General features: G+C 32.7%; 1 protein-coding gene across 3 annotated transcripts in view; it reads left to right on the top strand.

Moving 5' to 3' along the window:
- ADGRL3 (adhesion G protein-coupled receptor L3) overlaps window positions 1–26347 on the top strand; it is an 868510-nt gene that overhangs the window by 807794 nt on the left and 34369 nt on the right. For all 3 annotated transcript variants that reach the window (XM_025386284.1, XM_025386285.1, XM_025386286.1), the window contains 3 exons: window positions 11510–11536; window positions 14121–14289; window positions 20038–20163. In XM_025386284.1, coding sequence (XP_025242069.1) covers window positions 11510–11536; window positions 14121–14289; window positions 20038–20163 — 322 coding nt within the window. The remainder of the gene's footprint in view (window positions 1–11509; window positions 11537–14120; window positions 14290–20037; window positions 20164–26347) is intronic.

Below are 26347 nucleotides of genomic sequence, written 5' to 3'. Positions count from 1 at the left end.
CTTGCTTGGGTCCTGAGGTTTAAAAATACACATTTTGAAGTTTCCCCATTAAATATAATATTTGCTATGGATTTAAAAAAATGAATGATTCCACCAAGTTAAGGAAACTACTATATACTAGTTTTCTAAATTGTTTTGTATTTTCTTGAAAAATACTAAAATTCATCAAATAGTTTTTTTTTTTTAATTTTATTGGGAGGTTTTTTTTTGAGACTGTCTGTTAGACTATGAAGTAAGTGACATGATAGATTGATTTAACTCTTTTTACTGTCTGGAATAAATCTTAGTTGATTATGATGTTTATGCACCATTACATTTTGTTATTTAATACCTTATTTAAGGCTTTTAACTAAGTTCTGAAATAAAATGTTAGTATAATGTATTTTTTGTTCTGTGGTAAGACAAAAAATACATTATAAAAACTTTTATGAGTAGACTCATAAAAGTTTTTCTTGAAAGAATGGAAAGGAGGACGGAAGCAGGCCTTCCATCCACTGGCTGTGCTGGAGAAGAAAGCATGGTTCCTTTCTTAAAGAAATCGTCCATGTTTTCTCTAAGTAACCCTTTGTCGAGCATTTAATGTGGACATACTAAAAGCAGAGCTTTGTTTTTATTGTTGTTGTTGTTTTGAGATGGAGACTCGCTCTGTCGCCCAGGCTGGAGTACAGCACTTAAGATCAAATTCAAGAGAATGTAGATTCCTGAAAAATTTCACTGTTTGCAAATTGAGCAGTGCTGCAACATGTACTACGTGGAGGTCATAAAATATAACTAGTTATGGATAACACACTTTAACCTGGTAGGTGCTAGATACCAAGAGGCATCCCAAAGGCCAGCAGGTGCTTCCTTGGCTCCCTGTGATGGAGCATAGGCATATTAAAAGCAGAGGAAAACAGAGCTCTCAGGAGTTTTGTGTTGTGTTCTTACAAGAGTTTGCAGAGCAGTAGGCATTTCAGGATAACAGATTCTTATTGAGTAGATCAATTAGGAGATTGAGGGTGTCAGGAGAGGAGTCTCTGATATAAGACTCCTGGTTACCAGAAGAGACTCTGTTTCATTGCAGTAGATACAGATTTAGAGGGGAAAAGACCAAGAGCTTTTCAGCACTGCAGTGGTGATTGCACTCACTCAATTATCAATGAATGGCTGTGCAAGACAAGACGTAGGAATGACCAGGTATTTTGTTGGCATAGACGTCAGGAAAAGGCAGAATACTGGCAAGAAATGAGAGAGAGAGAGAGAGAGAGAGAGAGAAAACAATATACTTTCTTGAGTGTGAAAGTGCCAGACAAGTAGGAGCCCAACTGGATTGGTGTAGGAAGGACGGAATGCTGACTGGTGTGGCCTCACTGCCCCAGCTTTCCTTTAGAGGAAGGCCTGTCCTGCTGGAACTGGGGCTGAGGGAGACTGTCTGTGGATGCAGAAGACTTGGAAGAGTTCACGCACTGGGGGCGGTAGGTATGGTATTTGTAAACAGAAGGTGGCTGATGTAAGCCAAAAGGAGATACCATCCTGATACACTCTATGAAAGGGAAGATGTGCCTCATGTGTGTGATGCAGCTGGGGTATGGAAACACTGAGGAGAAGAAGATGAAGGAGTTTGCATAGCAGTGGGGATATGTACAATTTAACACCTGGACTCATCAGGGGAACAGGAAAGTGACTCTGTAACCAACATTAACATTACTTTGGATTTGTAATCAAAATAGTTCTATGATTTATCTCTGACTATTCACAGATAATTATAAATTCTGGTTTTATAAGCCCAAGCCATTTTACATTTGCTTTTCTAAATTTGAATTTTTAAATCCTTTATATACATATAAAAAGTTTTTCTTTTTTCATTTAGGCTTAACCTAGATTAGAAGAAGAATTATTTGTTGGTAGAACTTATTTGCAAAGTGGTGTGGGACTTGAGGCTTTCTTAGAGACAGCAGCAAATGGATAATTTTCATGTAGTCATATGCATATATACATATTTTATTAGTTATTGGTATCTAACTTTATTATCACAGAGTAAATTCCAATTGATGTTAATTCTTAGTACATTTTTGAAGCTGCCATTTGGCTTAGAATATGTTTGATTTAATTTTTTTTAATTTTGTGACTTGTAGCTTTTTATGTATTTATAAAATTTGATTTATTATTTTGTTTAAATATTCTATAATATTTATTAATGTTTTTCTCATTGACATCTTTTTAAGAAGATTATCTTTCAATTTCTTTTAACAATTTGAATTAGGAATAATTATATCTCACTGGACTTCTGTATTAAAAGCAGAATTGAGACAGAGCTCTTAAGTAATCAATCAGGTCTGCTCACTGACAAAGTAATAGCTCTTGTGCAGTAGATGTGGAGTGTGATTTTTTTCAAAATCTTTACAAGAAAAATTACAATGGACATTCACTGTTCCATATAAATGATAAATTCAATGATTCAGAGTGTACTTCAAAAGCTTTTACTAATTTGTAACCTTTTAAGGACCATCGAATATTCTTTTCTTGAGTCCACTCAATTCTAAAAAGATCCCAGTGAGCTTATCTTATTGATTGTGGAGTTGAGAAAACTGAGGCTTATAAATAGGATAAGATACTTCCAAAATTAAATAAACCTTGCCTGCTTCCAACTGTGTTGCAGTGCCTTCAATGGTTCCATTTGTTGGAATCTTTAGTTAGTACAGATGTATTTTAAATTCTCAGTTGTGCTTTCCTTGTGTTTTAGTTATTCTCCCAAGCAGTTTATAATCCGTTGTTTATTCAATGAATGTTTCCGTTGGAAGTTGGTGAAAAGCGAGGTGAAAATACCATACAGTATGAGGAAGAATATAACAGAATTTCACCTAGTCAGAGCATGTTTGGCAAGGATTACAAAAGGTTATTAATGTCTTCACTTATTTTACTTAAATTAAAAGTTTGTATATTCTGTAAGTGGAAAAAATAAATCCTGAGAGTAGGTAATATAGTCCTTAAACTACTTCGTCTCCTTACATTCCAAGACCATATTTTATCAGCCCCACGGTTACAAGTTCTAAGGAATTCATGAATTCTAAGGCTCAATGTAAGTGTAGAAAACACTGGACCTCCAAAAGTGAACCAGAAAACATTGTAAATTTTAATCATAAATATCAATAAGTAAGATATGTCAACTTGCTAAAAATATTTTATGGATCTTGAAGTGTTACTGACTTCAAGTTTCCATTGATTTCAAAATAAAAACTGTTGGAAATAAATATAAATGTGTATATATAAGCATCTTCTCATTTATTTCATTTTTCCTATTTAAATTTCGAAGTTTAGAAAAGTCATAAGAAAAAAACATTAAACAATCCAATTCTGGAACTTAAATCTCTAATTGAATCTTCAGGAACATTTCACATGTGATGTTATGGCTTTTATTCTTTATAGTCAAATGATTACACTTAGCAGAACATTGCCATTATATAATGGACTTTCAACACTAAGGATATAATATATTCATGAATTAGAGTTCTCATGTAAACCAAAGAACTGTGGTTATCTCTTTTAATGTTCAGTAGGAATTTTGGAAATGCTTCAATTTCAACTCAGAATATGAAAATGCTAGCATTTACTAAATTTAAACTAATAATCTAAAAGAAAATGCTACTTTATATAAACTGAGGCCCTTTAAATGTATGTATTAAAGATCAACTCAGAAAGAGGCAGTGACCCCCCCATCTTCTTTGTATTTACACTTAATATATAATTTCCAAAATACTTAATAAAAAAACCTAATATAGAATCATGTATGTATTTTTTCCTACAACCCCTTTATTCAGGTCAGAAGGTCAATACACAACAGCAGTTACAATAGCAAATATTTATATGGTACTTTTGCACATAAAAATTGTGTATGTTTGCATAGTTTTTTGTAATAAATAAAACTACCAAGACCTTTTATTTGATACGCACAATGGTCCTATGAAGGAACTTCAGTGTCTATCCCCATTTCACAGAAGAGGGCTATGAGGCGCAATTAGTGAAATATTGCAGAGTTATTAAAATGCTTGGCTGTCATTCAAATTCAGACAGGTTGGTTTGCACGTCCATATTTTCAGTCATCAGCATACAGCCTTTCATACTTTAATATTAATTAATAATCGAATGATATTATTATTTTATTCAAACATAAGACTCAAAAATTGCATACAGGCATACCTCATTTTATTGTGCTTCTCTTTTTGGTAATAATACTTCCCAGACATTGCATTTTTTACAAATTGAAAGTTTGTAGCAACTCTATTTCAAGCAAGTCCATCAGTACCATTTTCCCAACAGCATGTGCTTACTTCATGGATCTATTTCACATTTGGATAACTCTCACAATATATCAAAACTTTGTCATTATTATCATATCTTTTAGGGTTATCTATGGTTACTGATCTTTGATGTTACTATTGCAATTATTTTAGGGCACCGTGAACCATACCCATATAAGACAGCAAACTTAGTCAATAAATGTGTGTGTTCTGACTGTTCCACCAACTAGCCATTCTTCTGTCTCTCTCCCTTTCCTCTCTTTGGGTTCCCCTCTTCCCTGAGACACAAAAATATTGAAATTAGGCCAATTAATAACCCTACAAAGTCTTATAAGAGTTCAAGTGAAAGGAAGTGTCTCTCACTTTAAATCAAAAGCTAGAAACCATTAAGCTTAGTGAGAAAGGCATGTCAAAAGCTGAGACAGGCTGAAAGCTAATCCTCTTATACCAGTTAGCCAAGTTGTGAATGCAAAAGTTCTTAAAGGAAATTAAAAGTACTCATGTAGTGGACACATGAATGATAAGAAAGCCAAACAGCCTTATTGCTGAGAAAGTTTAGTGGTCTTGTTAGAAGATCAAACCAGTGTCAAGAATCTCTAAAGCCAAAGCCTAATCCAGAGCAAGGCCTTAATTCTCTTCAGTTCTGTGAAGTCAGAGAGGAGTGAGAAAGCTGTAGAAGAAAAGTTTTTTTGAAGGTAACAGAGGCTGGTTCATGAGATTTAAGGAAAGAAGCTAGCTCCATAACATGGGACTGCAAGGTGAAGCAGCGAGTGCTGATGTAGAAGTTGCAGCAAATTATCCAGAAGATAGAGCTAAGATCATTGATGAAGGCAGCTACACTAAACAACAGATTTTCCATGTAGGCAAAACAGCCTTCTATTGGAACAAGATGCCATCTGGAACTTTATTAGCTAGAGAGAAGAAGTCAATGTCTGGCTTCAAGGTTTCTAATCTTCAAATAATAGCCTGACTCTCTTGTTAGGAGCTAATGCAGCTGGTGAATGTTAAGTTGAAGCCAGTGGTGAATGTTAAGTTGAAGAATTATATTACATCTACCCTGCCTGTGCTCTATAAATGGAACAACTAAGCCTGGATGAAAGGCACACCTGTTTACAGCACGGTTTATTGAATACTTTAAGCCTACTGTTGAGACCTACTGCTCAGAAAAAATATATATATATATATTCTTTCAAAATATTACTGCTCCCTGACAAGGCACCTTGTCACCCCAGAGCTCTGATAGAGATATACAAGGAGATTAATATTTTTTACCTGCTAACACAACATCCATTCTGCAGCCCATGGATCAATGAGTAATTTCTACTTTAAAATCTTATTACTCAAGAAATAAGTTTTTTAAGGCTCTAGTTGCCATAGATAATGCTCCCTCTGATGGATCTGGACAAAATAAATTGAAAGCCTTCTGAAAAGTGTTCACTATTCTAGATGCCATTAAGAACATTTGTGATTCATGGGAGGAGTAAAAATGTTAACTTCAATAGGATTTTTGAAGAATTTGAGTCCAACCTTTATGGATGAATGAGGAGTTCAAGACTTTAGTGGAGGAAATAACTGCAGATGTTGTGGAAATAGCAAGATAACTAGAATTAGAAGTGGATCCTGAAGATGTGACTAAATTTCTGCAATCTCATCATCAAATTTTAATATGTGAAGAGTTGCTTCTTACAGGGTTGAGCAAAAAAAGTTGTTTCTTGAGACAGAATCTACTCCTGGTAAAGATGCTATGCACATTGTTGAAATGACAACAAAGGATTTAGAATATTACATATTTAGTTGATAAAGCAGCAACAAGGTTTGAGAGGATTGACTCCAACTTTGAAAGAAATTCTATTGTGAGTAAAATGCTATAAAACAGCATGACATACTACAGAGAAATCTTTCATGAAAGGAAGAGTTAATTGATGTGGCAAACTTCACTGTGGTCTTATTTTAAGAAATTTCCATAGCTCCCATAACTCTTAGCAACTCATGATCCAGCAGTTTTAACATCCAGGCAAGACTCTCCATCAGCAAAAATATTAGAACTCGCTGAAGCCTCAGATTTGGTAACTTTTTTTTTTTTAACAATAAAGTATTTTTAAATTAGGGTATGCATAGTGTTTTACTCTATTTAATGCTTAATAGACTACAATATAATGTGAACATAACTTTTATACTCACTGGAAAATCCCCAAATTTGTGACTCACTTTATTGTGATGGTCTGGAACCGAGCCTGCAGTATCTCTGAGGTATGCCCATATCTTATTTGTATGCAACCTACCAATTCATTTTTGTAAATCTGACAGAGAGGGATACTAAGTTCTAATAAGCATTTAATTATATAAACGAAGTACAATTTAATACTTCATGATTCTTTCTCCTTGTTGATACCCTTAACTTCTCTCACATATAAATTAATTCTTTGATAGTATTAATATGTTGAGTTAAAGAAACATATAACATTGAGTTGTAGAGGAAACATAATTTGTATAACATTGAGTAGTAGAGAAAGTAAAATTTTGTCTGTCATTGATTTGATATTTATTGGTCTTAATTTATTATACTCAGTTTTTCCTAATTTCAGACTTACCTGATTCATAAGCAGCACACAATCTATTATTTAAAGTTTAATATTGGTGTTTTGCTTTCAAATTTGCAACATTGTTATGGTACCCTTGAGTCATAGGGATAAAATATTTATTATATATTCTAAAATGTTTGTGATGTATTCTAAACCATTTATTTCATTTATTTGGTTCATTTCATTCTCTTAATAAATTTCCTATGAACAAAACATAGGAATATAGCTTTTGGTAGGAATACTTAAATGGTAATAAAATTCATAGTTGAAATATAATAATCTCTGTCATTTATAATTTTTATATGTATGTGACTTTCATGTGTTTGAAGAATTTTTAATATCTTTAATGCTTATTTATTATATGGCCATAGATAAAAATTGTTAATATTTTACTCAGAACCATTGAATTAAATTCTGAATGCCAGACTGGGCACGGTAGCTCATGCCTGTAATCCCAGCACTTTGGGAGGCCGAGGCGGCAGATCACAAGGTCAGGAGTTTGAGACCAGTCTGTCTAACATAGTGAAACCCTGTGTCTACTAAAAATACAAAAAATTAGCCTGGTGTGGTGGTATGCGCCTGTATTCCCAGCTACTCGGGAGGCTGAGGCAGGAAAATTGTGTGAACCCGGGAGGCGGAGGTTGTAGTGAGCCGAGATTGCACCATTGCACTTTAGCCCAGGTGACAGTGTGAGACTCCGTCTCAAAAAAAAAAAAAATTCTGAATGCCTTTTCCTTTTATTCTTCCTATAGTGATGAACAAAGAACAAATATAGTAATATAATTTCAGGATGGTATAGTCCCATTAACATAAGTTACATTTGGAAGAAATATTAAGCTGTCAAGATTTCTATCATAAGTATAACCATTTGAGCATTTTTAATGTAATAGAATAAAAGATGAAATGTTTAGTTTTTTTTCTGATCACTAATCTATCTATGCTGTCTTAAATATCCTTGAACCACTGGGTAGCAGATCACTTACTGCTATTTTAGATATACATTGTAATGTTGCCCATCTATTCGTGTTATTATATGTCTGACCAACTTAAAACTTTAATAACATACCCACGTAAAACATTCTTCCTCCACTGCCTGCTAAGATTTGTGGCTAGGGGATTAGTATAATAAAAGTTGTTTCTTCTTCCTACTATTTAATATATTCCGTGAATACTACAATCCTAAAATGGCCTTGTTTGTCCCCTTGCATTTATAAGGACTTGGAACACCTGGGCTTGTAGTATGGCAAAGCAGTGTCTCTTAGAGCACTTCTAAGTAAAGCTTATGGAAGTTCTTTATCTCAGGTTACTGCTGGCTCCTTTTAGAATATGGGCAACTGAATCTTCTTAGTCCTCAGTTTGTAAGCCTCGTTGTTGATTGAGGAAAAGCCCACTCAACATACAGATCCATTAGAATATTTTACCGTTTTTTTTTTTTTTTCTATGAGGAATAGTTTGATCTTGAAAAATCTGTAAGTCACTACTTATAAATGATAAGGTAACCTATAAGTTCCTCTTAACATCTGCTAAGAACGTATTAGGCCTTTGCATCGACATTTTTACAAAATTCTTAAATATACTCCAGTAAAATTGTTTTAGTCATACAACCTGTAATGGTATTTTATTTAAATGGATTATCATTGGTAAAACATAATAAAAATTATTCAGCTATAGAAACTAGTTCTGGGGATCTGCTTTTTCAAATTAAAAAAAAAAAAAAAGAATCAACAGCATGATGACATTACCATCAATTTAATTTGGATTTGGTCGAGAGAAACTATAAAACTAGATCATCTAGACCGGTAGAATATTTGACAAAAATTATGGAGGGTACTGACATATTATAGGTTACCTTTAGTGATCTTTAGATTTTAAATCATTGAATATTATTGTCTCATTTTGGGGATAAAATAAATGCTTTGTTAATTATTGCACAAATAAGCCACTGCAAAAAAAAATTCTAAAATATTGTGCCTTAAACTCTGCTTTATGAGAGTCTAGTAGTAGGTAGTCTAAACCTAATATTTCAGCTCCACATAAATAAACAACTTCCATTTTGATGCCTAAGGCTCTGCATCACTTTCTCCTAGTGAAAGGACAGCAGCAAATTGTAAAGAGGAGACCAATTCCCATCCTTTAGTTGACAAGACCCAGAAATGTCACAATTCACTTGTGGCCACATCCCTGTGAACACTACTTCTACACATAACTATAGCAAACTGTAAGTGAAGCTGGAGTTGCTGTTGTCTTTGTTATTAAATGGAGCAACTGAATGGTCCCCACCAATTGATAAAAACTGCTGAATTGCACCCTGAAATCTCTACTTTTTCATATTTCATCTTAAAAGCGAAACATACGCGGCCTCACCAGTTATATTGCAAACTTCGTATTTTAATTTTTACAAACGTTTTTATAGTACAGAGATAGAGAACAAAACACAGGGACAGGGAAAAGAAATGGGGAGATGTAGATCAGAGGAAAACAAAGTAGCAGATATATAGGATGAACAAGTCTCCAGACATAATGTACATGAGGGCTATAAGTAATAAAATTGCATTGTGTATGGGATTCATGCTAAATGAGTAGATTTTGGCTGCCTTGCTACAAAAACAAACAAACAAAAAGTTGGTAACTATGTGAGATGGTGGATACATTAATTTGCTTCAATATAGTAACAGTTTTACTGTCTACATGTATCCCATAACATCATGCTGTGTCTCCAAAATATACATAATGAAATTTAGTTAAAATATATACAAAGCTTAATCCATTTCCTGGAGCATTTTTGCATGGATGCCTATGTGTCAACCTCTGTAACTTTCTTTTCTTGACCTTGTACTATATGAATTAAGGTAGAGTTATTCGAATCATGAACAGTACATCACAGATGGAATATACTGATGCAATGGGAATGCATATAGTATAATAAATATCACATATTATGTTTTATAAATTTTTGATAGTAATGTAAGTACAGGATTTTTCTTTCTAGGCCTGTTTTACTGCTGTTAAATACCATCAATTCTTACAAATTCTTCTCTCTTTATCTTTCACACATCCATGGCATTATTTAAATATCTCTTGGATTTCCATTTCTTGGCTTAAAACTCTCTTTGAATGTCCTCGTCCAGTACTGACCAATAGAACTTTCTGTGATGATGGACATATCCATTATGGTAGCTACTATGTGAAGGTTTTGAGTACTTGTGTTGTGACTGATGTAACTGAGGAACTGAATTTTAAACTTAATTTCATTTAATGAATTTAAATGTAAATAGCCAGACATGACTAGTGATCACCCCCTTGGACATACAGTTCTAGTCACTCTCCACTCCGTTTACCAACTTATTTCAGCCACATCTATTTTACTGCATCATATTACTCCTGAAATATCCTTCAATACATTTACTTACTCAACATGTATGTATTTGGGGTTTTATTCTCTGGGTGAGAAATTTTGTATTTTAGGTGTGATTTTATCCTAGCTTTGAGTAGTCTAATAATAATATACATATATAATATTTGTTGAACACATTTTGTGTTAGACACGGTTCTGAGCATTTTATTCATAATATATTGTTTCATTATCACAAGAAACTAGCATTATAATTATCACCATCTTATGTATGTATAAAAGGACACAACCATAAGTTAATCAGTTTTTGTCTAAGATCAAATAGGTAGCTAGTAAGTGGATGAGCTAGGATGTAAACCTCACGCAAACTGGCTTCAAATACCATTCTTTATTATTTCATCATTCTGGAGAGTAAGTTTTCATCAGTGGTTCTCCTTATTCAAAATACATCACAGTTGGAGCCTTTCTAGAAGCTTTATTTGTGTATGCATAATATAGGAAACTATCTTGCCTCTGACAAGAGAGAAGAGAAAGGAACAGTTTCTCTTCTTTCTTTTTCTTATCACAATTCTCTAAGCAAAAACTATGTTTATAAAAATTGATCCAAACCATTCCTTATCTTCACTGAGTATTAGTACCTTATTTTATCCAAATGATATTAAATAAATTAGTAAACATAAGTGAAAATAAGCAGGCGCTGTATGTTTGTTCCTGTTACTACAAATGATTATTCAGGTTTATCTTACTCAGAACACAAACAGAAAGAGTTATAAAGTACTCAAGATAGATTATTTTCTAAAGGCTATAACGTTAAGATTTAACTCAGGTCAATCATCTCCAAGTTAAAATTACTTAGAAGCGTACTGTCCATAATTAAGTAATCTTACCTACTAATATTACGGAATAAGAATGCCTTTAGGTGACATGAAATCTGTCATTTTAAGCATGCCCCCAAGCCTTTTCAAGATTGCTCATAAAATTTCTCATTCTCTAGAGAAATGTGATCTCTAAGAAATAAATGTCTCTTTCAAGTCACAAGTAATATGAGCACATGAAAAAAATGGAATTTTGAGTCTTAGAAGGGATATTGCAGTATTATAAAATTGCTTTTATTTCTTGTTATTTAAGTTCTCATGGTCATTTTAGGATTTACCTTCTAGATATAAAGGATTATGATTTCTTTTAGGGAGGTGGGGGACAGAAGCCTTTGGGGACCAGGAGAATATTTTTCATATGAAATTCTTTGTCATAAAATGCTAATGTTGGTGTTCTTGTCTTTATGTCTATGCATTCTTTAGCTATGAGGATAACAGACCCTTCATCAAGTAAGAATGACCTGAATGGCTGATAAATTCCATTTATCAGTGTGGTCCCATGAACCAGCTGTCAGATCAGTACTGAAAAATCATTAGAGCCTCTGTCATTCACATTGAGGCAGAAGAGCAAACTGTGCAGGAAAATAATCTGGCATACAACTTACATGCAGAATAAATATGCTGCAGGTGTATTGCCAAAAAAAAAAATTCTGCTTCACCTCTGTTAATTGGATATCACCTGAATCTAGTGCCACAGCAATAGCAATTTCCTGTGGTACAGACTTGTTTCTCTTTTAATAGCTTCCCTCTCATTGTGATGTGTTCCTCTGTGCCACATACGTCCGCTTTTCTGTTGTTTGTTTGGGCATCATTCATCTAAAATTATTCTGTCATTTACTGGTATATCTTCAAAATGATCTTACGGGTATAAAACTACCCAATTGCAATTGATATTAATGAATTGCTATACTAAATATAAATAAAGAAAAAATTGCCTTCCTAAACATTAATTTTTACATATGCAAAATTATCCCTTTCAAATTTGACACCTATCACTTGATTAATGATCTAATCTGTATGAATATATTTCAGTTTCTGAAATAAAGCTACAAGTCTGTACTAATCTAACAAATGTGAACATAAATGTTAACATTTGGACATTTTTCCCATGTATATTTTAAAATTACAAGTCCTGCAAGAATAAACGAAGATTGGTAACCTATGGGCAATCTTGCTGTAGACTTTCAGTTTGTTCTTCTGGTGAAGAGTCCTTTGTTTTCATTTTTTTCTAGTGCCATTTCGCTTCTTCATGCTTTTGCTTTCATTCATTCTTTCTTTCTTTCTTTTTTTTTTTTTTTTAAAGAAATTGAGGCTCATTGCAGTTTTCTACAACTTAACCCTTGGGCCCATCATGTGTTTTCCAGTGGTTAATACCTGACTTCAGTATTTGATCCCATTATTTTGCTTCTAAATCTAAATAGCAATATTGCCTTGATTTAATGGCAGTTCTTATTTTTTCTTTTTTGAACATCCATAAGAAGCTGAGAGCTTTTCCTTGAAAGTTAATATACTTCTGAATCCCGCTGTAGAATAAAATATTAACACCTAAAATGTTTTCTAAATGATATAAGGAAACATGTAACATGTAATAGCAAAACTCTACTTTAGAGATTCTTTATTCAAGAATGTTGATGTTTTCAGTTAAACGTGTTAAATTTAGTGGGCATTTAAACATGAAATATACTGGCTGATTGTTATGAGAGAAAAATAGTAAATATTTATAATTAATTTTAATAAGACTTTAATAATTAACTACTTTGGAACCATATCTTTCTTAAGATGCAGTTCTCTCTAAAAAACAAATTGAACTCAGCTTCAGATTATCATAAACATATATGATCTTTCCCCTTCATTTTACAAAGTCTCAATCCCTGTAAATATATCTTCCAGAGACATTATAGTGGAGGATAATAATCTGCTGGAAAGAAATATGAATTCACCCTTTTCAAGGAAGATGTGCTGGGAATAAAGAGGTTGGGCTTTTTAGTGTATAGAGATCTCTACTGATTTGGTCCTGTTCTCCCATATACTTAGGAGTTGAGAATGATTTCATTTCAGTTATGAGTCCCACCTGTTGCAAGAATTCATTTTATCTTGATGTTCAATACATAACTTAACCACAAATATATGAACTTTGTTACCTGCTTATACTCTTGCAAATGACATCTTGGAGGAAACTAAGAGGATGGAATGGGAGTGAGAGCTTGTCTTTCATTCTATACCACTCCATTCATACCACTCCATCTTCATTCTCAGCTTCATCTTCTCCCTTGAGTTTACAGACACTTCAAAGAAATGAAGTTTCTCTGAGCCTTCAAAAATTTTTTCAGCAAAGCTGCCAAATGACTGATTTCTAAAATCTACTACAATGTAGCATAGAAGAGAGTGATCCAAAGGCTGAAGGAGAGTAGAAACAGAGTGTTTCCATTAGAGTGGAACTATTTTTTTCCATCTACTATCCCTCACTCTTAGTCTTTATAAATATAGGTTAGACAAGTAGGGCTCATTAAATTCATACATTAACTTCAAATCCATGTATTTCCTCCTAATACGAGTTATATTTTTGTCAGTAAACAATAAAATTTTTGTGGAAAAAGAGGAAATTTTGAAAAAATGAGGTACAAATGTATCAGAAGAAGCACTAATAGAGGGAAATCAATCAAACAAATGTTACCCCTGTGAGACCAGTGAAGACTAACATAGCTTTATAGCCTGCTTTCCTCTTGCCATTCACCATAATTACACCTCATGCCATTTGCATATGTGCTGCAAATACATGAATAATTTATGGTACAAATCTGCTTTTGCTTAAATGAATTTCTGTGTTCATTACATTTTCATTCATGTATATCTCCTCAAGCTTGAAAACTTGTAGTCTCATTAAAACCTTAAAGTACTTACACCACCTGTCTTACATTTTCTGTCAATAAAAGTTAATGTAACATTTTTTTTCAGTGTCGTATTGTTGATCTGATATGGTTGTTAATTAAAGACCAGTTATTTAATAACCCTTAATTTTCTCTTCTCTCTACAGGTCATGGGTTATAGGTGCAATAGCTCTTCTCTGCCTATTAGGATTGACCTGGGCCTTTGGACTCATGTATATTAATGAAAGCACAGTCATCATGGCGTATCTCTTCACCATTTTCAATTCTCTACAGGGAATGTTTATATTTATTTTCCATTGTGTCCTACAGAAGAAGGTAAGCTAGAATTCTTTTTTTAAAATATAAATGGCGTACATTTCATGACAGCAAAGCAGCCATAACATATTCTAACATATTATTATTGATATGTTTGTCTACAAGAAATGAAGATACTCATCTTTTATAATAGTAAAGCAAAACAAACACAAAATACAAGCATAATAGTTGGTGAGAGTGTCCAATAGTAAAAAACAATAAAAACATTTTCAGATTTAAAATATTAACAAAAATTATTTTCTTGTAGATTTGACTTTATAGTCTTTAATATTCCCATTGATGGCCAATTGTAGTTGTGTATTAGGAAGTAATTATTTTCTAAAAATGTTGTGGTGGCATGAGATACACGCACACACACACATCATGGAAATATATGACAGTATAGGAAATATACATATGTGGGTTTGAATCTCTGTTCTTCTATTTAAAAACTTATGTGACTTTTGGCAAGTTAATTAACCTCCCCATGTCTCAGTTTACTCATGTGTGACATGAAGGGGGTAAAAATAATTATAAAATATTCAAAGAGATGACTCTGAAAATGAGGTAGAACATTATGTTTTAAAATTTGTGGGAAAGAAACAATAAGATTTATAATTTTTCTTTGGAAAACAAAGGAAATAAGAAGTAAAGATATCCCTTTCTAGGATTTTTAGTTTTAGAGACTGGTGGGACCAAAACAAGAAGTTGAAAAGAGTGTCCACTTGTCACAAGATGGACAAACATAAAACAAAACACTACTCTGTTTCAAATTTAGAAGGTAGTAGATATCTAAAATGTGTTGACACGATCACAAGTACAGAATAGAGTAGTAATGATGAGGCAGGCTTCTAAATGTATGTTACAGAAAAGGAAAGAGGTAACATTAGAATGGATGCATCCTAATCTAATTCATTAGAATTCTCCTTAAAAAGAGGTTGTTTTAAAATAGATGAATCCTGCTGTTACAGGATGTTTTAGAAAAAATAAAAATAAAATAAAATAGATGAACCCTCCCAAATAATTAATATGTATACCTCCCAAATTACAGAAGCCTTACTCAACATATGTTTATGTTTTACTCATTGCCCAATGGATGGGGTTGCCCCATGAAGGGACATAGGCTGATGAAGATTCAAACAACCTCACTCTATGATTTTATAGTCCTCTTTGGTTTTGACATCCAACAGGAAGTCTGGGAGAGAGAAAGATGATTTTGTACTAAAGATTTGAAAGTGGCTCACATGGCTTCTACTAATGTTTTTTTTTTTTTTAATCAGATAGGACTCTGTCGATGGTACCACCTAAACTGCAAGGGAGACAGAAAAACATAGTATAGCTTTTTTAGTTAGAAAGAGAAGAAATTGGGTATGGTGAATAGATGGCAGTCTGCCACACTTAATGTATTTAAAGAATAGGAGACATGTAAGTGGCTAGTGAGAATAGAGCTGGAAGGAAGAACAAGAATCAAGATGATATACTGAATTAAAGATAGGAGAAAATGTCAAGAAGAAGACAGTGGTTGGTATTCTAAAAGACTTTAGAGAAGTCAGAGAGACTAAAACTTGGGAAAGATGTTTAGATTTGGATAGAAGAAAGCCATAGCCATAACTGATGCTCAAGAGAAATACATACAAAAAATGTGAACAAAATCAGGAGATTAAGGGAAAACATGGCGTTTGCCCGTGAAAAAAAGGGAATGTATTAGGTCATTATAATCAGTCATAACATATTGAAGTATAGTAGATTTATTTGCCTGTCATCTTTATTTTGTACATTAGCTGGAAATTTGGACCAACATAGTTTTAAATTTTTATTTAATTTTTTTTTACTAACTCATTAAGAAGTAATTTTTAAATTTTAAAGTTAATTTGGAAATTTTCTACAAGGCAGAAAAGAAATTTTTGTACTTTACACACAGATTATTTTGCTTTGAGTATTTTTTATTAGCCAACACCTCTTTCAGTTTTCCCAACATTAATAAAAATGTTATTTTAGTTTTTCTTGTCTTAACATAAACATATCACTGGAATAATTAAGAATTGCATTTGATACCCAGGTAGAGATTTTACATCTCACAACCCTAAAACAACTTTAGAGTTTTTAATATATTTAACATAAGTTAAATTTTAAAATATATATGTCATCAAGTTCAGTTTTGTGATTCATTAAAACAGAGTTCTAGAAACTGTGGCTCATGAGCCAAATTCATCCAGCTGCCTTTTATTTTTACAGCCGGGAAGCCAGGAATGGTTACTACATTTTCAATACATAAACTTTAAAATAAGTATATACACCATATCCTTAGTTTTGGCTCCTAACTCAAAAACCTTAAAATATTGACTACCTGGACCTTATAGAAAAACTTGCCAGGCCCTGATTTTGAAAGTTTATTTTCATGATTTACAATAACAAGTAATATATATTGTTCTTTCATCCATTCCATGTTTTGAATTTTAAAACTTTGGTTGCATTTGTATTTGGTGTCAAGAATGTGGGCCAACATCAGAAAATACAGAAAACATAATTATTTTTGGTTTTTATTTTACATAAAAAATTTCATATACTTGTCTTTGAAATTGAAGAATTGGTTGGGAGGTGTTTTTACTTTTAAGCCATTAGATTAAATTTCACTAATATGCCATCGCTGGTATAGTTGCTTATATATTTTGATTAGATAAATATGAAGTATTTCATATTTGAAAATTGTTGTCTTATTGAATTATTTGTCGATTGCTTCAACTTATTCGTAAAATTAAAATTTTTGAGTCATCAGTCTTTTTCTGAGTATGGATTGTGTAAACAGTATTTCCACTGGCCACATTAAAGTGGTCACTTTTACTTTTGTTGTACATTCAAATATTTTATATATTCTCAGAGCTTCCATGATCATTTTATTTCTGATATGAGAAATATCAGAAATATTTTATTGGTAAGATATATTCTCTTTCCTGTATTCTATGTTCTAGAACAGCATCACACCAAAATAGGATATCATCTAACTAGGGTAACTAAGATGCAGTGCCATGTGAAATAGTAGATTAGAATATGCAAATGATTGAACAATCAAATAACTGTTTTATTGTAATCTAAAAAATGTTTCCTGGACACGGTCCATGTTATTTTTTTTCTTCTTTTTAAGACATATGCTTACCATTTCAAATCAAATCACAGCAAAATAAAGTCAGTATAATGATTCAGTAAGTAATGTAGCTAATGCGAGACTTGGCATCACCAAATATCTTGATTTTCTGGTTGTTTATATTATCAGTTCAGAACATTTAATCTTTGTTGGAAAATTCAGATAGTCCATGATGAATTATTGTGGCTTAAACAATATTGCTGATTTTGTAACAGGAGGGAGAGTGGTTCTCTTTCTGTCTTCTTTGCCTTTATTCCTCATTGTACTGAAATATTTGTTTAGGTTTATATCACTTCATTCAAATACCTTTTCTCATCTAGAAACAAACATATCATTTGCTGTTTACCTTAGGAAAACAATGGGATGTTGCAGGGGGAAGTTATGATCAAAGTTTAGATTCCTAGAGATGTTTCATAAATCAGTAGAAATTACTAAGCTATCATTGATACTGCTTACTTTTGGTTAGAGATTATTTTAAGCCTTCTCAAGTTCTAATTAAAGCATTTGTCCTCATTCTTTCCAGACACAAAGAAGGAGATAATTAATAGATTACTTTAATAATGATATTAGTGATATACAATGTCTGTGCTGGTCAATGATTTCATGTTCCAAATATGGCATCTTAGAGCTTTTTGATCATACAGCACTCGTGAAATTTAGAGTTTTCTCCTAGGGCACATCACTTGACCTTTTTGGTCTTGTTTACTCTCATTACTTAACCCATTTCAATCTCCTAATCTATAAAATGAAGTTAATAATTATTTTTCAGACTCATTTTGAGGGACATACCTAGCACAATTCCTGACACATAATAGTTAAAAAGTAGAAGCTTCTTCTTTTTACCCTCCCTGCAGATGCATCTTAGAAACACACATAACTGGGTGCAGACTGGTGTCTTTTTTTAAAATAAACAAAATATGGACTAACTTGTAAACACTGAACAAAAATGATTGTCTCTATTTCTAATTATTGATAAATGTAGCACAGAAGAGACTGGTTGCAAAACAAATCAATAGCATTTTAAATACATTAAAAATAAGTAATTTTGCCATGCCAGAGCAGAGAAAGGCCTTAAAGACCAGCACATCATAACCCTGTTTTGTTCATTCTGTTCTTTGTGGTGAGAATGCCTTTTTCTCCTCTTCTTCCCTATCTTTTATTTCAACTTCACTGTATGAATTAATTCCAGCCGCTCTTTTGAAGACTTTCTGGGAAGCTCTCTTTCCCAAGAAGCCCTCCTTGGCCCCCCCACATGTACCTCCCACAGGCACTCCTCTTCTATGTTTGAGTCACCTGACCCTATCTCCGTCACTGTTCTTATCCCATAATAAGCACTGATAAATGTGAGTTCTTTGAGCAAATCTGCATATGTTCTGTCTTTGATTCTCCTATGTCTTTGACACAATGAATTTTACAATAATAAGATGAAACGTTCCCATTTTGAATACTTAATTTAATGTATCATTTACATACCTTTTTTTGCTTTTGATTCTAAATAACATCCCTTTTTAAAGCACATGTTTAAAACTTTGATTTAAATAAAATCTTATTTGAATATTACATTATCATAAGTTGTGGAAAAAATGAACTAATGTGAAATCAAATACATAAAGGCCTAAGAATAATTTATGTATATGATGTTGTTTCATAATATAAATTCATGAACATATAATCGATATAATAAGATGTCCCTTTGTTGTTATTGATAGTAGATACGTGATTTAAGGCAGTTACTGTTTATTTTTATATGTCTTGTTCAATTAAATAGGCAGTAATAAAAATTTTAGACATGATTAAAATTTTTACCGAAAGTTGATATATTTCTCTGCTTGAAAACATCAGCTAAAAGTTTTCCTTTTCCCTGTAATTTTATACTACAACCAAGATTAAGTATTTAATCAAGAATGCTATAAAGAAAAGTAATTATATTTCTCTGTGATTATTGAATAGAACTATTTTGAAGGACTACATTTGCAATCTTTTTAATTTTTGTTCTCAATTTGAACATTTGATCTCTTTTAAAATAAACTTCAGAGAAATATAGATTTAGAAGAAATGATTAGCCCAACATACTCATATTTTCTGTCTTTAAATATCCTTTCTCTGCTTTCTCACTTTCTCTGATCTCTCTCTCTGTCTCTCTCCCCCACTTCTTACCCTACTTCCTCCATCCCACTCTCTTTAACTTTCTAACTAGGCTTCTACCTAAAGAACAACAACGACAATTCCCTTGCACCAATAGGCTACTTTATATAAAATTTATGAAGCTAAAAATAGTATCTTCGATGGGCTTAAGTATATGTTCTTGGAACTAAGAGAAAGTACCACTATGATGTGATGGGAGGAGTGGGAGTATGTGTGTATGAGTGTGTGTGTGTGTGTGTGTGTGTGTGTGTGTGTGTGTGTGTGTGTGTTTTAAAAGGCTCCAGAGTTAGGCAAAATTTCAAGCTTGACAGTATGCATATAATTATGTTGTATTGTAAAATACATGCTGAACAGACTTTCTTATATCTGTAGGGCAAGGAAAAAATTATGTTATCTAAAAATAAAACTCACATATATTGTCTACTTTTGTTCCTACCTGCAATGAATTACTTGCTAACAGAAGTTAATATTTAATTGTCTAGGTACGAAAAGAGTATGGGAAATGCCTGCGAACACATTGCTGTAGTGGCAAAAGTACAGAGAGTTCCATTGGTTCAGGGAAAACATCTGGTTCTCGAACTCCTGGACGCTACTCCACAGGCTCACAGGTAAACAATATTTGTTCACTGAAATGAAGTAATTCTTAACTATATTCTGTAACCAGTTCCTGTCCCTTATGATTGGAGCTAATTTCTATCCTGTACTTAACACATCGTTTGTTTTTGTTGTTTCACTGTGTTTCACATGGGAATGATTCTGACAAAAATGGAAGAAACTAAAACTGTATTAAAATGATGAAATTGGGGTCTCAGTTTGCATAATAATTAATGACTTCAGATTGCTTTCAGTTCAATAAATGCAGCAGGTAAAGAAAAGAATTTTCCAGTTCACCCAAAATTCAAAGAAAGTAATATTTCATGTATATAGAAATGTGATATATTGATATGATTCTAATTCTTATAATTCTTCTAACTAGTATAAAAATTATCACAAACTGAGACAATTTACATATGATATGGTATGTTTAGGAAAAATAACTATGACTCAACCCTATTATGTGCTGAGAAGTTGAAGAAAAGTCAGGGCAGTGAAGACTACTACAACAGCACTGTTAACATAGCTGGTCTAAGCCCCACTCCCATTCGCCCAACACTAGACATAGCAGCATAGTACCTTACCAGAAAAAGTTTAAGCTTTTAGGTAAACTGTGTGCCATTTTTCCCAGGGCACAGAGTCAGCTCAAAGATTATTACATAGAAATTTTAACAACTCCTGTATGTTAAGATGAGCCTGTCAATAAAAGACTTAGAATTGTGTAGGTCATGAGTGAGTTTGATTCAAGCTAGCAAACTAGTATTATTTGTTTGTTCGTTTTTTGAGACAGAGTCTCACTCTGTTGCCTAGGCTGGAGTGCAGTGGTACAGTCTCAGCTCACTGAAACCTCTGCCTCCTGGGTTCAAGCAATCTTCCCATCTTAGCCTCCAGCCTTCTGAGCGGCTGGGACCACAGGCATGTGCCACCATGCCCAGATAATTTTTGAGGTTTTTGTAGAGATTGTGTTTCGCCATGTTGGCCAGACTGGTCTCAAACTCCTGGCCTCAGGTGATCCACCTGCCTTGGCCTCACAAAGTGCTGGGATTATAGATGTAAGTCACCTAGACTAGTATTTTTAGGATTGCATGATTCAGTAGAAACAAAAGTCATGTTTTCAGTGTTGCCACTTAAATTTTTCTGAGGAAGACTTGAGTTTAAATTGATAAATAAAGTTATAAATCAATCTTTTAGCTCAACCTATACATTTAATTATTGTTTCATAAATTTGGTTATTTTATATAAAATAAGAGTGATTACTTCATTTTTTCTTTGATGAATGTTCAATTGGCTTGTAAGCTTAATAGATTAAATTTCCCTAAATAATTTCATTTATATGCTTAGAAAATTTAATTTCCTTATACCTTTTAAACATCATTTATAAATTTAATATACCTGATTGTCTCAAACACATCAACTGTCAGACTAGACAGTCATACACACCTAACTAGCACTTGAACCAGTTATAAATCAATGAATGACCAGTGTTTTCATAGTTTCCTCACCAATTGAGTTTTTAATTTTACAAATAAAATCATATCTTTAATATCAATCTGATATTTCCAATTAAAATTTTAAAAGTTAACATATAACTGTCAAAAATATGAGACTATCTTAAATAGTTTTACCAACCACAAATCATGAAACTTAAATATAATTGCATGATTATTAATAATCTGAATTTGATTTAATTTTTACACACTACACTGAGGTTGTAAAGTTGCAAATCAGAGGAACAATTGTCCCAACTCAGATGGATGGACATTTCTGAGTTTAGGACTACTAAATTTGCCAATCAGAGATCTGAATTCTCACATAAGAGTAGGGGCAGACCAGGATAATGCTTATAGCATGAGCCCCTTTAATAATTAATGCCTTTATTTTCAGACTTATAATCCCTTGCTCTTCCCCTGCTTTTTGTAATACCTTTTTCCATGACTTTTCAATTGATATTGCTGAGATTCTCTATATCATCCAGCCTGATTAGATCCCACATGCTTTTCACATTACTGAGCTCATCAGCTACCATCCTATAGTCATTTTATTGAAATATATCATTAATATTATAATAATACTTGGGGGTCTCATTTGCTACAACAGAGTTGTGCAATGTTTAGCAATACTTCTAAACTATGAGTTAAGACAGTACAGCTCAATGGAATAATAATAAACTCTGTGGGTGGGTATACCTTGTTTTGACTTCTGGCCTTGCTACATACCAGCTATGACACAAAACAAGTTACTAATTTCATTGACACTCAGTTTTTTCATCTGTAAAATGGTGATAATAAATACCGACGTCTTAAGTTGCTAAGAAGATTGAACTAATATACACAAAACAGAATAAATTGTGGGTGCTCAATAAATGGTGGTTGCTACCAGTTATTACTGTTGTTATTATAGAATATTATTGTATATATATTTTAAGTTGTATCATATTTTTCCCCTCACTCTTGCAATTTGTAATATCACAATTCTACTCTTGGAAAATAATTTACATTTTTTCTTATACTTAATATAATACTAATTCTGATTAACTATGACCATCCAAGCCTATGTAAGGTTATAGTTACTTAAATCTATATTATTTGTTTAGGTAAGACGAGTAAATACATTTCTCACTAATTATGGCCATCCATAAGCAAATGCTAAAATACTGATATGAAAACAAAATTTGGGGAGTATGGATGCATCTTTCACATAAAAGCACTTCTAAAATAACTATTTTATTTGGAAATATTGAGTGCCTCCTATATAATGCCATTGATTTTCTAATCTCTGGGGATAAAATGGTTAAAAGACATATAACTTCCCCTGTGATCTGGAACTTTTATTCTAGTATTGGAAGATAGAAAGTTTATTAATTACAAATGACCCAACAAAAATATCAAATGAGAAAGCTGGCAGAGAACAAAAATATTATGTCAATTAGCCAGGTGGCTACTGGAATTAAGTGCTGGAGAAAGACTACCTTTGGAAGTGGTACTTATGCCAAAGTCTGAGTTACAAGATTCTAAATGAAGGAGAAAAGGACATTCAGGGGAACAGAATTCTAAGTGAGAAAATGTCTAATGCAAAGCCTTTACGGTGTGGAGAACTTACAAAAACTGTTGGCCAAAGTAGGTTAGAGGGAGAATGAGACAGAAAGTCAAAGAAAAAGGAAAGAGACCGATCCCTAGGTATTTGTAACAGTATGAAAATTAAATTTTATTTTGATTACTTTGGATAGCCAGTGAGATAATTTAGAAATGAAAATGATAGGATACAATCCGCATGTAATAAACATTATGTTGCTACATTGTGGATAATGGAGGGGATGATGGCCAAGACTAACAAGTAAAAATCCTCTTCACCTCTTGCTCCTCCAAACTTACTTCCTGATCCTAATCACTTATAAAAGTTTTATAATATACATCAGTCACACAAACATATTCACAGAAATGGGTGTAAAATTTTTTTAAACTATGGACTGAAATAATATCTTTTGACTTTCTTGTAATTGTTTTGTCATTTATCTTTCATGTATTTTATTGACTTTTAGATATATTTGCTTTTTATTATATAATATTTGAAAAATAAAAAAGTGACATATGTATATGAAACATTGAAACACTTTAATAAGATGAACACCTGTGAACTCAACATCCAACCGAAGAAACAGAACATTTTCAATATGTTTTCCTTTTTATTTAACCTCTCCCTAATCAACCCCTATGTCTTCCTCCAGAGAGGCCCCTAAATTTTATTTTTCCATTCCTCCAACTTATTCTAATAGTTTCCCTCCAAAAAATGTTCTTCAGCATTCCTTTTTGAAATCTTTGTTTAAAAATGGTATTTGATTGTATGTAGTCTTCTCTGACTTGTGTTTTTCACTCCCATATTCTAAAACCCTTCCTGATTCATTCCATAAATATCTAAGTGTGGCCTCTGTGCCGTATACTATATACCTTTTTCTCTGCCTGCAATACTTCTCCTTTTTCTCCTTTTCCTTTTTTCCTCTTTTCTCTTTTCCTCTTAAACTATGTTTGGTGTAGTGCAGTGAGTTGTTAACCTCTTGCACTCAGGAGCCAGATGACTGCATTCCAATGCTGATTATTAGGTCTGTGCCATTAGAATGTTCATTAACCGCTGTGCTTCGGTTTTCTAATGTATAGTATTACCTACTTCATGAAGTTCTTATGAGGTTTTGATGGGTGAGTACGTGAAAGGTGTATATTATGGAAAAGAGAGCATAGAAAAATTGATACAGATGTGTATACACACACATGCACATATATAATATACATACACTATGTATGTATGTGCCAAGTATATGTACCTCAATTAACAAAAAAGACAAAAATTCTATTTTCATAGAGCCTCAAGCCTATTGCAGACATCAGACGTTAAATGGTTAGCTATTAAGTATAAATGTAAGAAATAATTATATAATACATGGTATTGTAGGAGATGTTAGTGACTGTTGGGGGAATGTAGTAGGGGAAAAGGGACTGAGATGTGATTGAATTGTGTGTGTAGCCTCCAATTCTAAGTAGGGTGGTCAAGTTATGTCTTCAGAAAAAAATATTTTAGAGTTAAAAGGGTAAAGGAATTATGCATACCTGTGTCTAGGGGAAGAGCACCCAAACAGAGAAAACAACCAACATTGCCAAGCTCTGAGGCACAAACATGCCTGGCATGTTAGAGAACAGCAAGGGGACAGGTGCAGCTAGAGCAGATGGGGGAGATAAATAGGAGATGAGATAATGGGGACAGCTCGTATAGATATCACCTAACAATAATAACTTCGTCAACTCCAGATAAAATGTTACTTCTTCAGTCTGCATTGTTCTCAGACTCCCTAGAGAAGGACATATCCTTTAATATATGGTAAAAATATATGGTATAATTGGTAGAATTCTTTACAAATTCTGTGGTATAAAGAGTAGTCACAAAAGTATACAAAACATAAATGTATGGCACAATTAATTATTACCAGTTCCCAGGCCAACTATTAATATACTGAGAATACCTTGGAAACCCTTTGAACCCGTCTCAATCATTAACCTCCAAACATAACCACTATCTTAGCTTTTAATAGCACATTTTAGTTTGCATATTTTGATGCTTATTCACCTGAAATCATTTAGTACATACTCTTTTATGTTTTCCTTTGTTCCCAAGACATCTGCATTACTGCAGGAGGCTATGAGCTCTTTAATTTTCTTTGCTTTATATTTTTGTATAGTTTATTCATCCATTCTACCATTGACAGTCATTTTGATTGTTCATATTTCAGCTATAATATTTAATGACTGTATGGAGATTTGTGGGCATATTGTACGTTTGCATTTATTTTTGTGATAATTTAACTAATCTGTTACTAGTTTAGCAGCTCCATCAGGGTCAAGACATTTTGTGCTTACATTTCACCTTTGTATCTTATAGGTTAGTATTTGGCAGGCAGTAGAGGGTAATTGATATTTTTAATTAATTAATTAACCAACTAATGAAACAAATGTGAGAGACTGGCTCCCATCATTGTCCTTTTGTTTATTAGTTTTCTGTGTGCGTCTGTGTCTGTGTGTGTGTGCGTGCAGGCATTTGTCAACCTAGGGAAAATGTGATATACAACAATATGTCTGAAGAATAATCATGTTCCAAGATTCATAAAACCAATTGTCTAATATTCTAACATTGGTTACTCCCATTATTCAAGAAGTTCACATGTATTTGGAACATAACCCATTGTAGGCATGGTTTCATAAGTAGTAGTGATATTTCTTATAACTATTTCAACCTTGAAAAAACTTCTGAAAATATTTTGTTTCTTCCTCACAAGATTGTTAATACTTTTTTGATCTATAACTGAATAAAATAACAGAATAAAACCGAAAAAAATCCCCCCACTGGAAAAAATTTATAATATTTATTTTCTTGAATTATCTGACACTTGGAAATTTGAATTTAAGAATGTCAATAATAATGTAAGAATTTTTAGTTATCTATAAAACTTCCTACTGAAGCAATGAATCAACTAACTTTATTTTCTTCAAAGAAAGAAAAGTCAGGATAGTTATGTAATCTCTAAAATTACATTGATCTTCCTATAAAAGTTATGAGTTAAGTTTGGTAGCATTTTAATAATGTTCTCTTTTCTTTTCTTAGCAAACTCGTTTGCAAGATTCTGATTTCTTAAACTAAATCTTTTGTTAGAACTGA

This window comes from Theropithecus gelada, chromosome 5, assembly GCF_003255815.1.
Source record: "Theropithecus gelada isolate Dixy chromosome 5, Tgel_1.0, whole genome shotgun sequence".
Lineage (NCBI taxonomy): Eukaryota > Metazoa > Chordata > Mammalia > Primates > Cercopithecidae > Theropithecus > Theropithecus gelada.
This window is presented reverse-complemented; position numbering and strand designations above follow the sequence as displayed.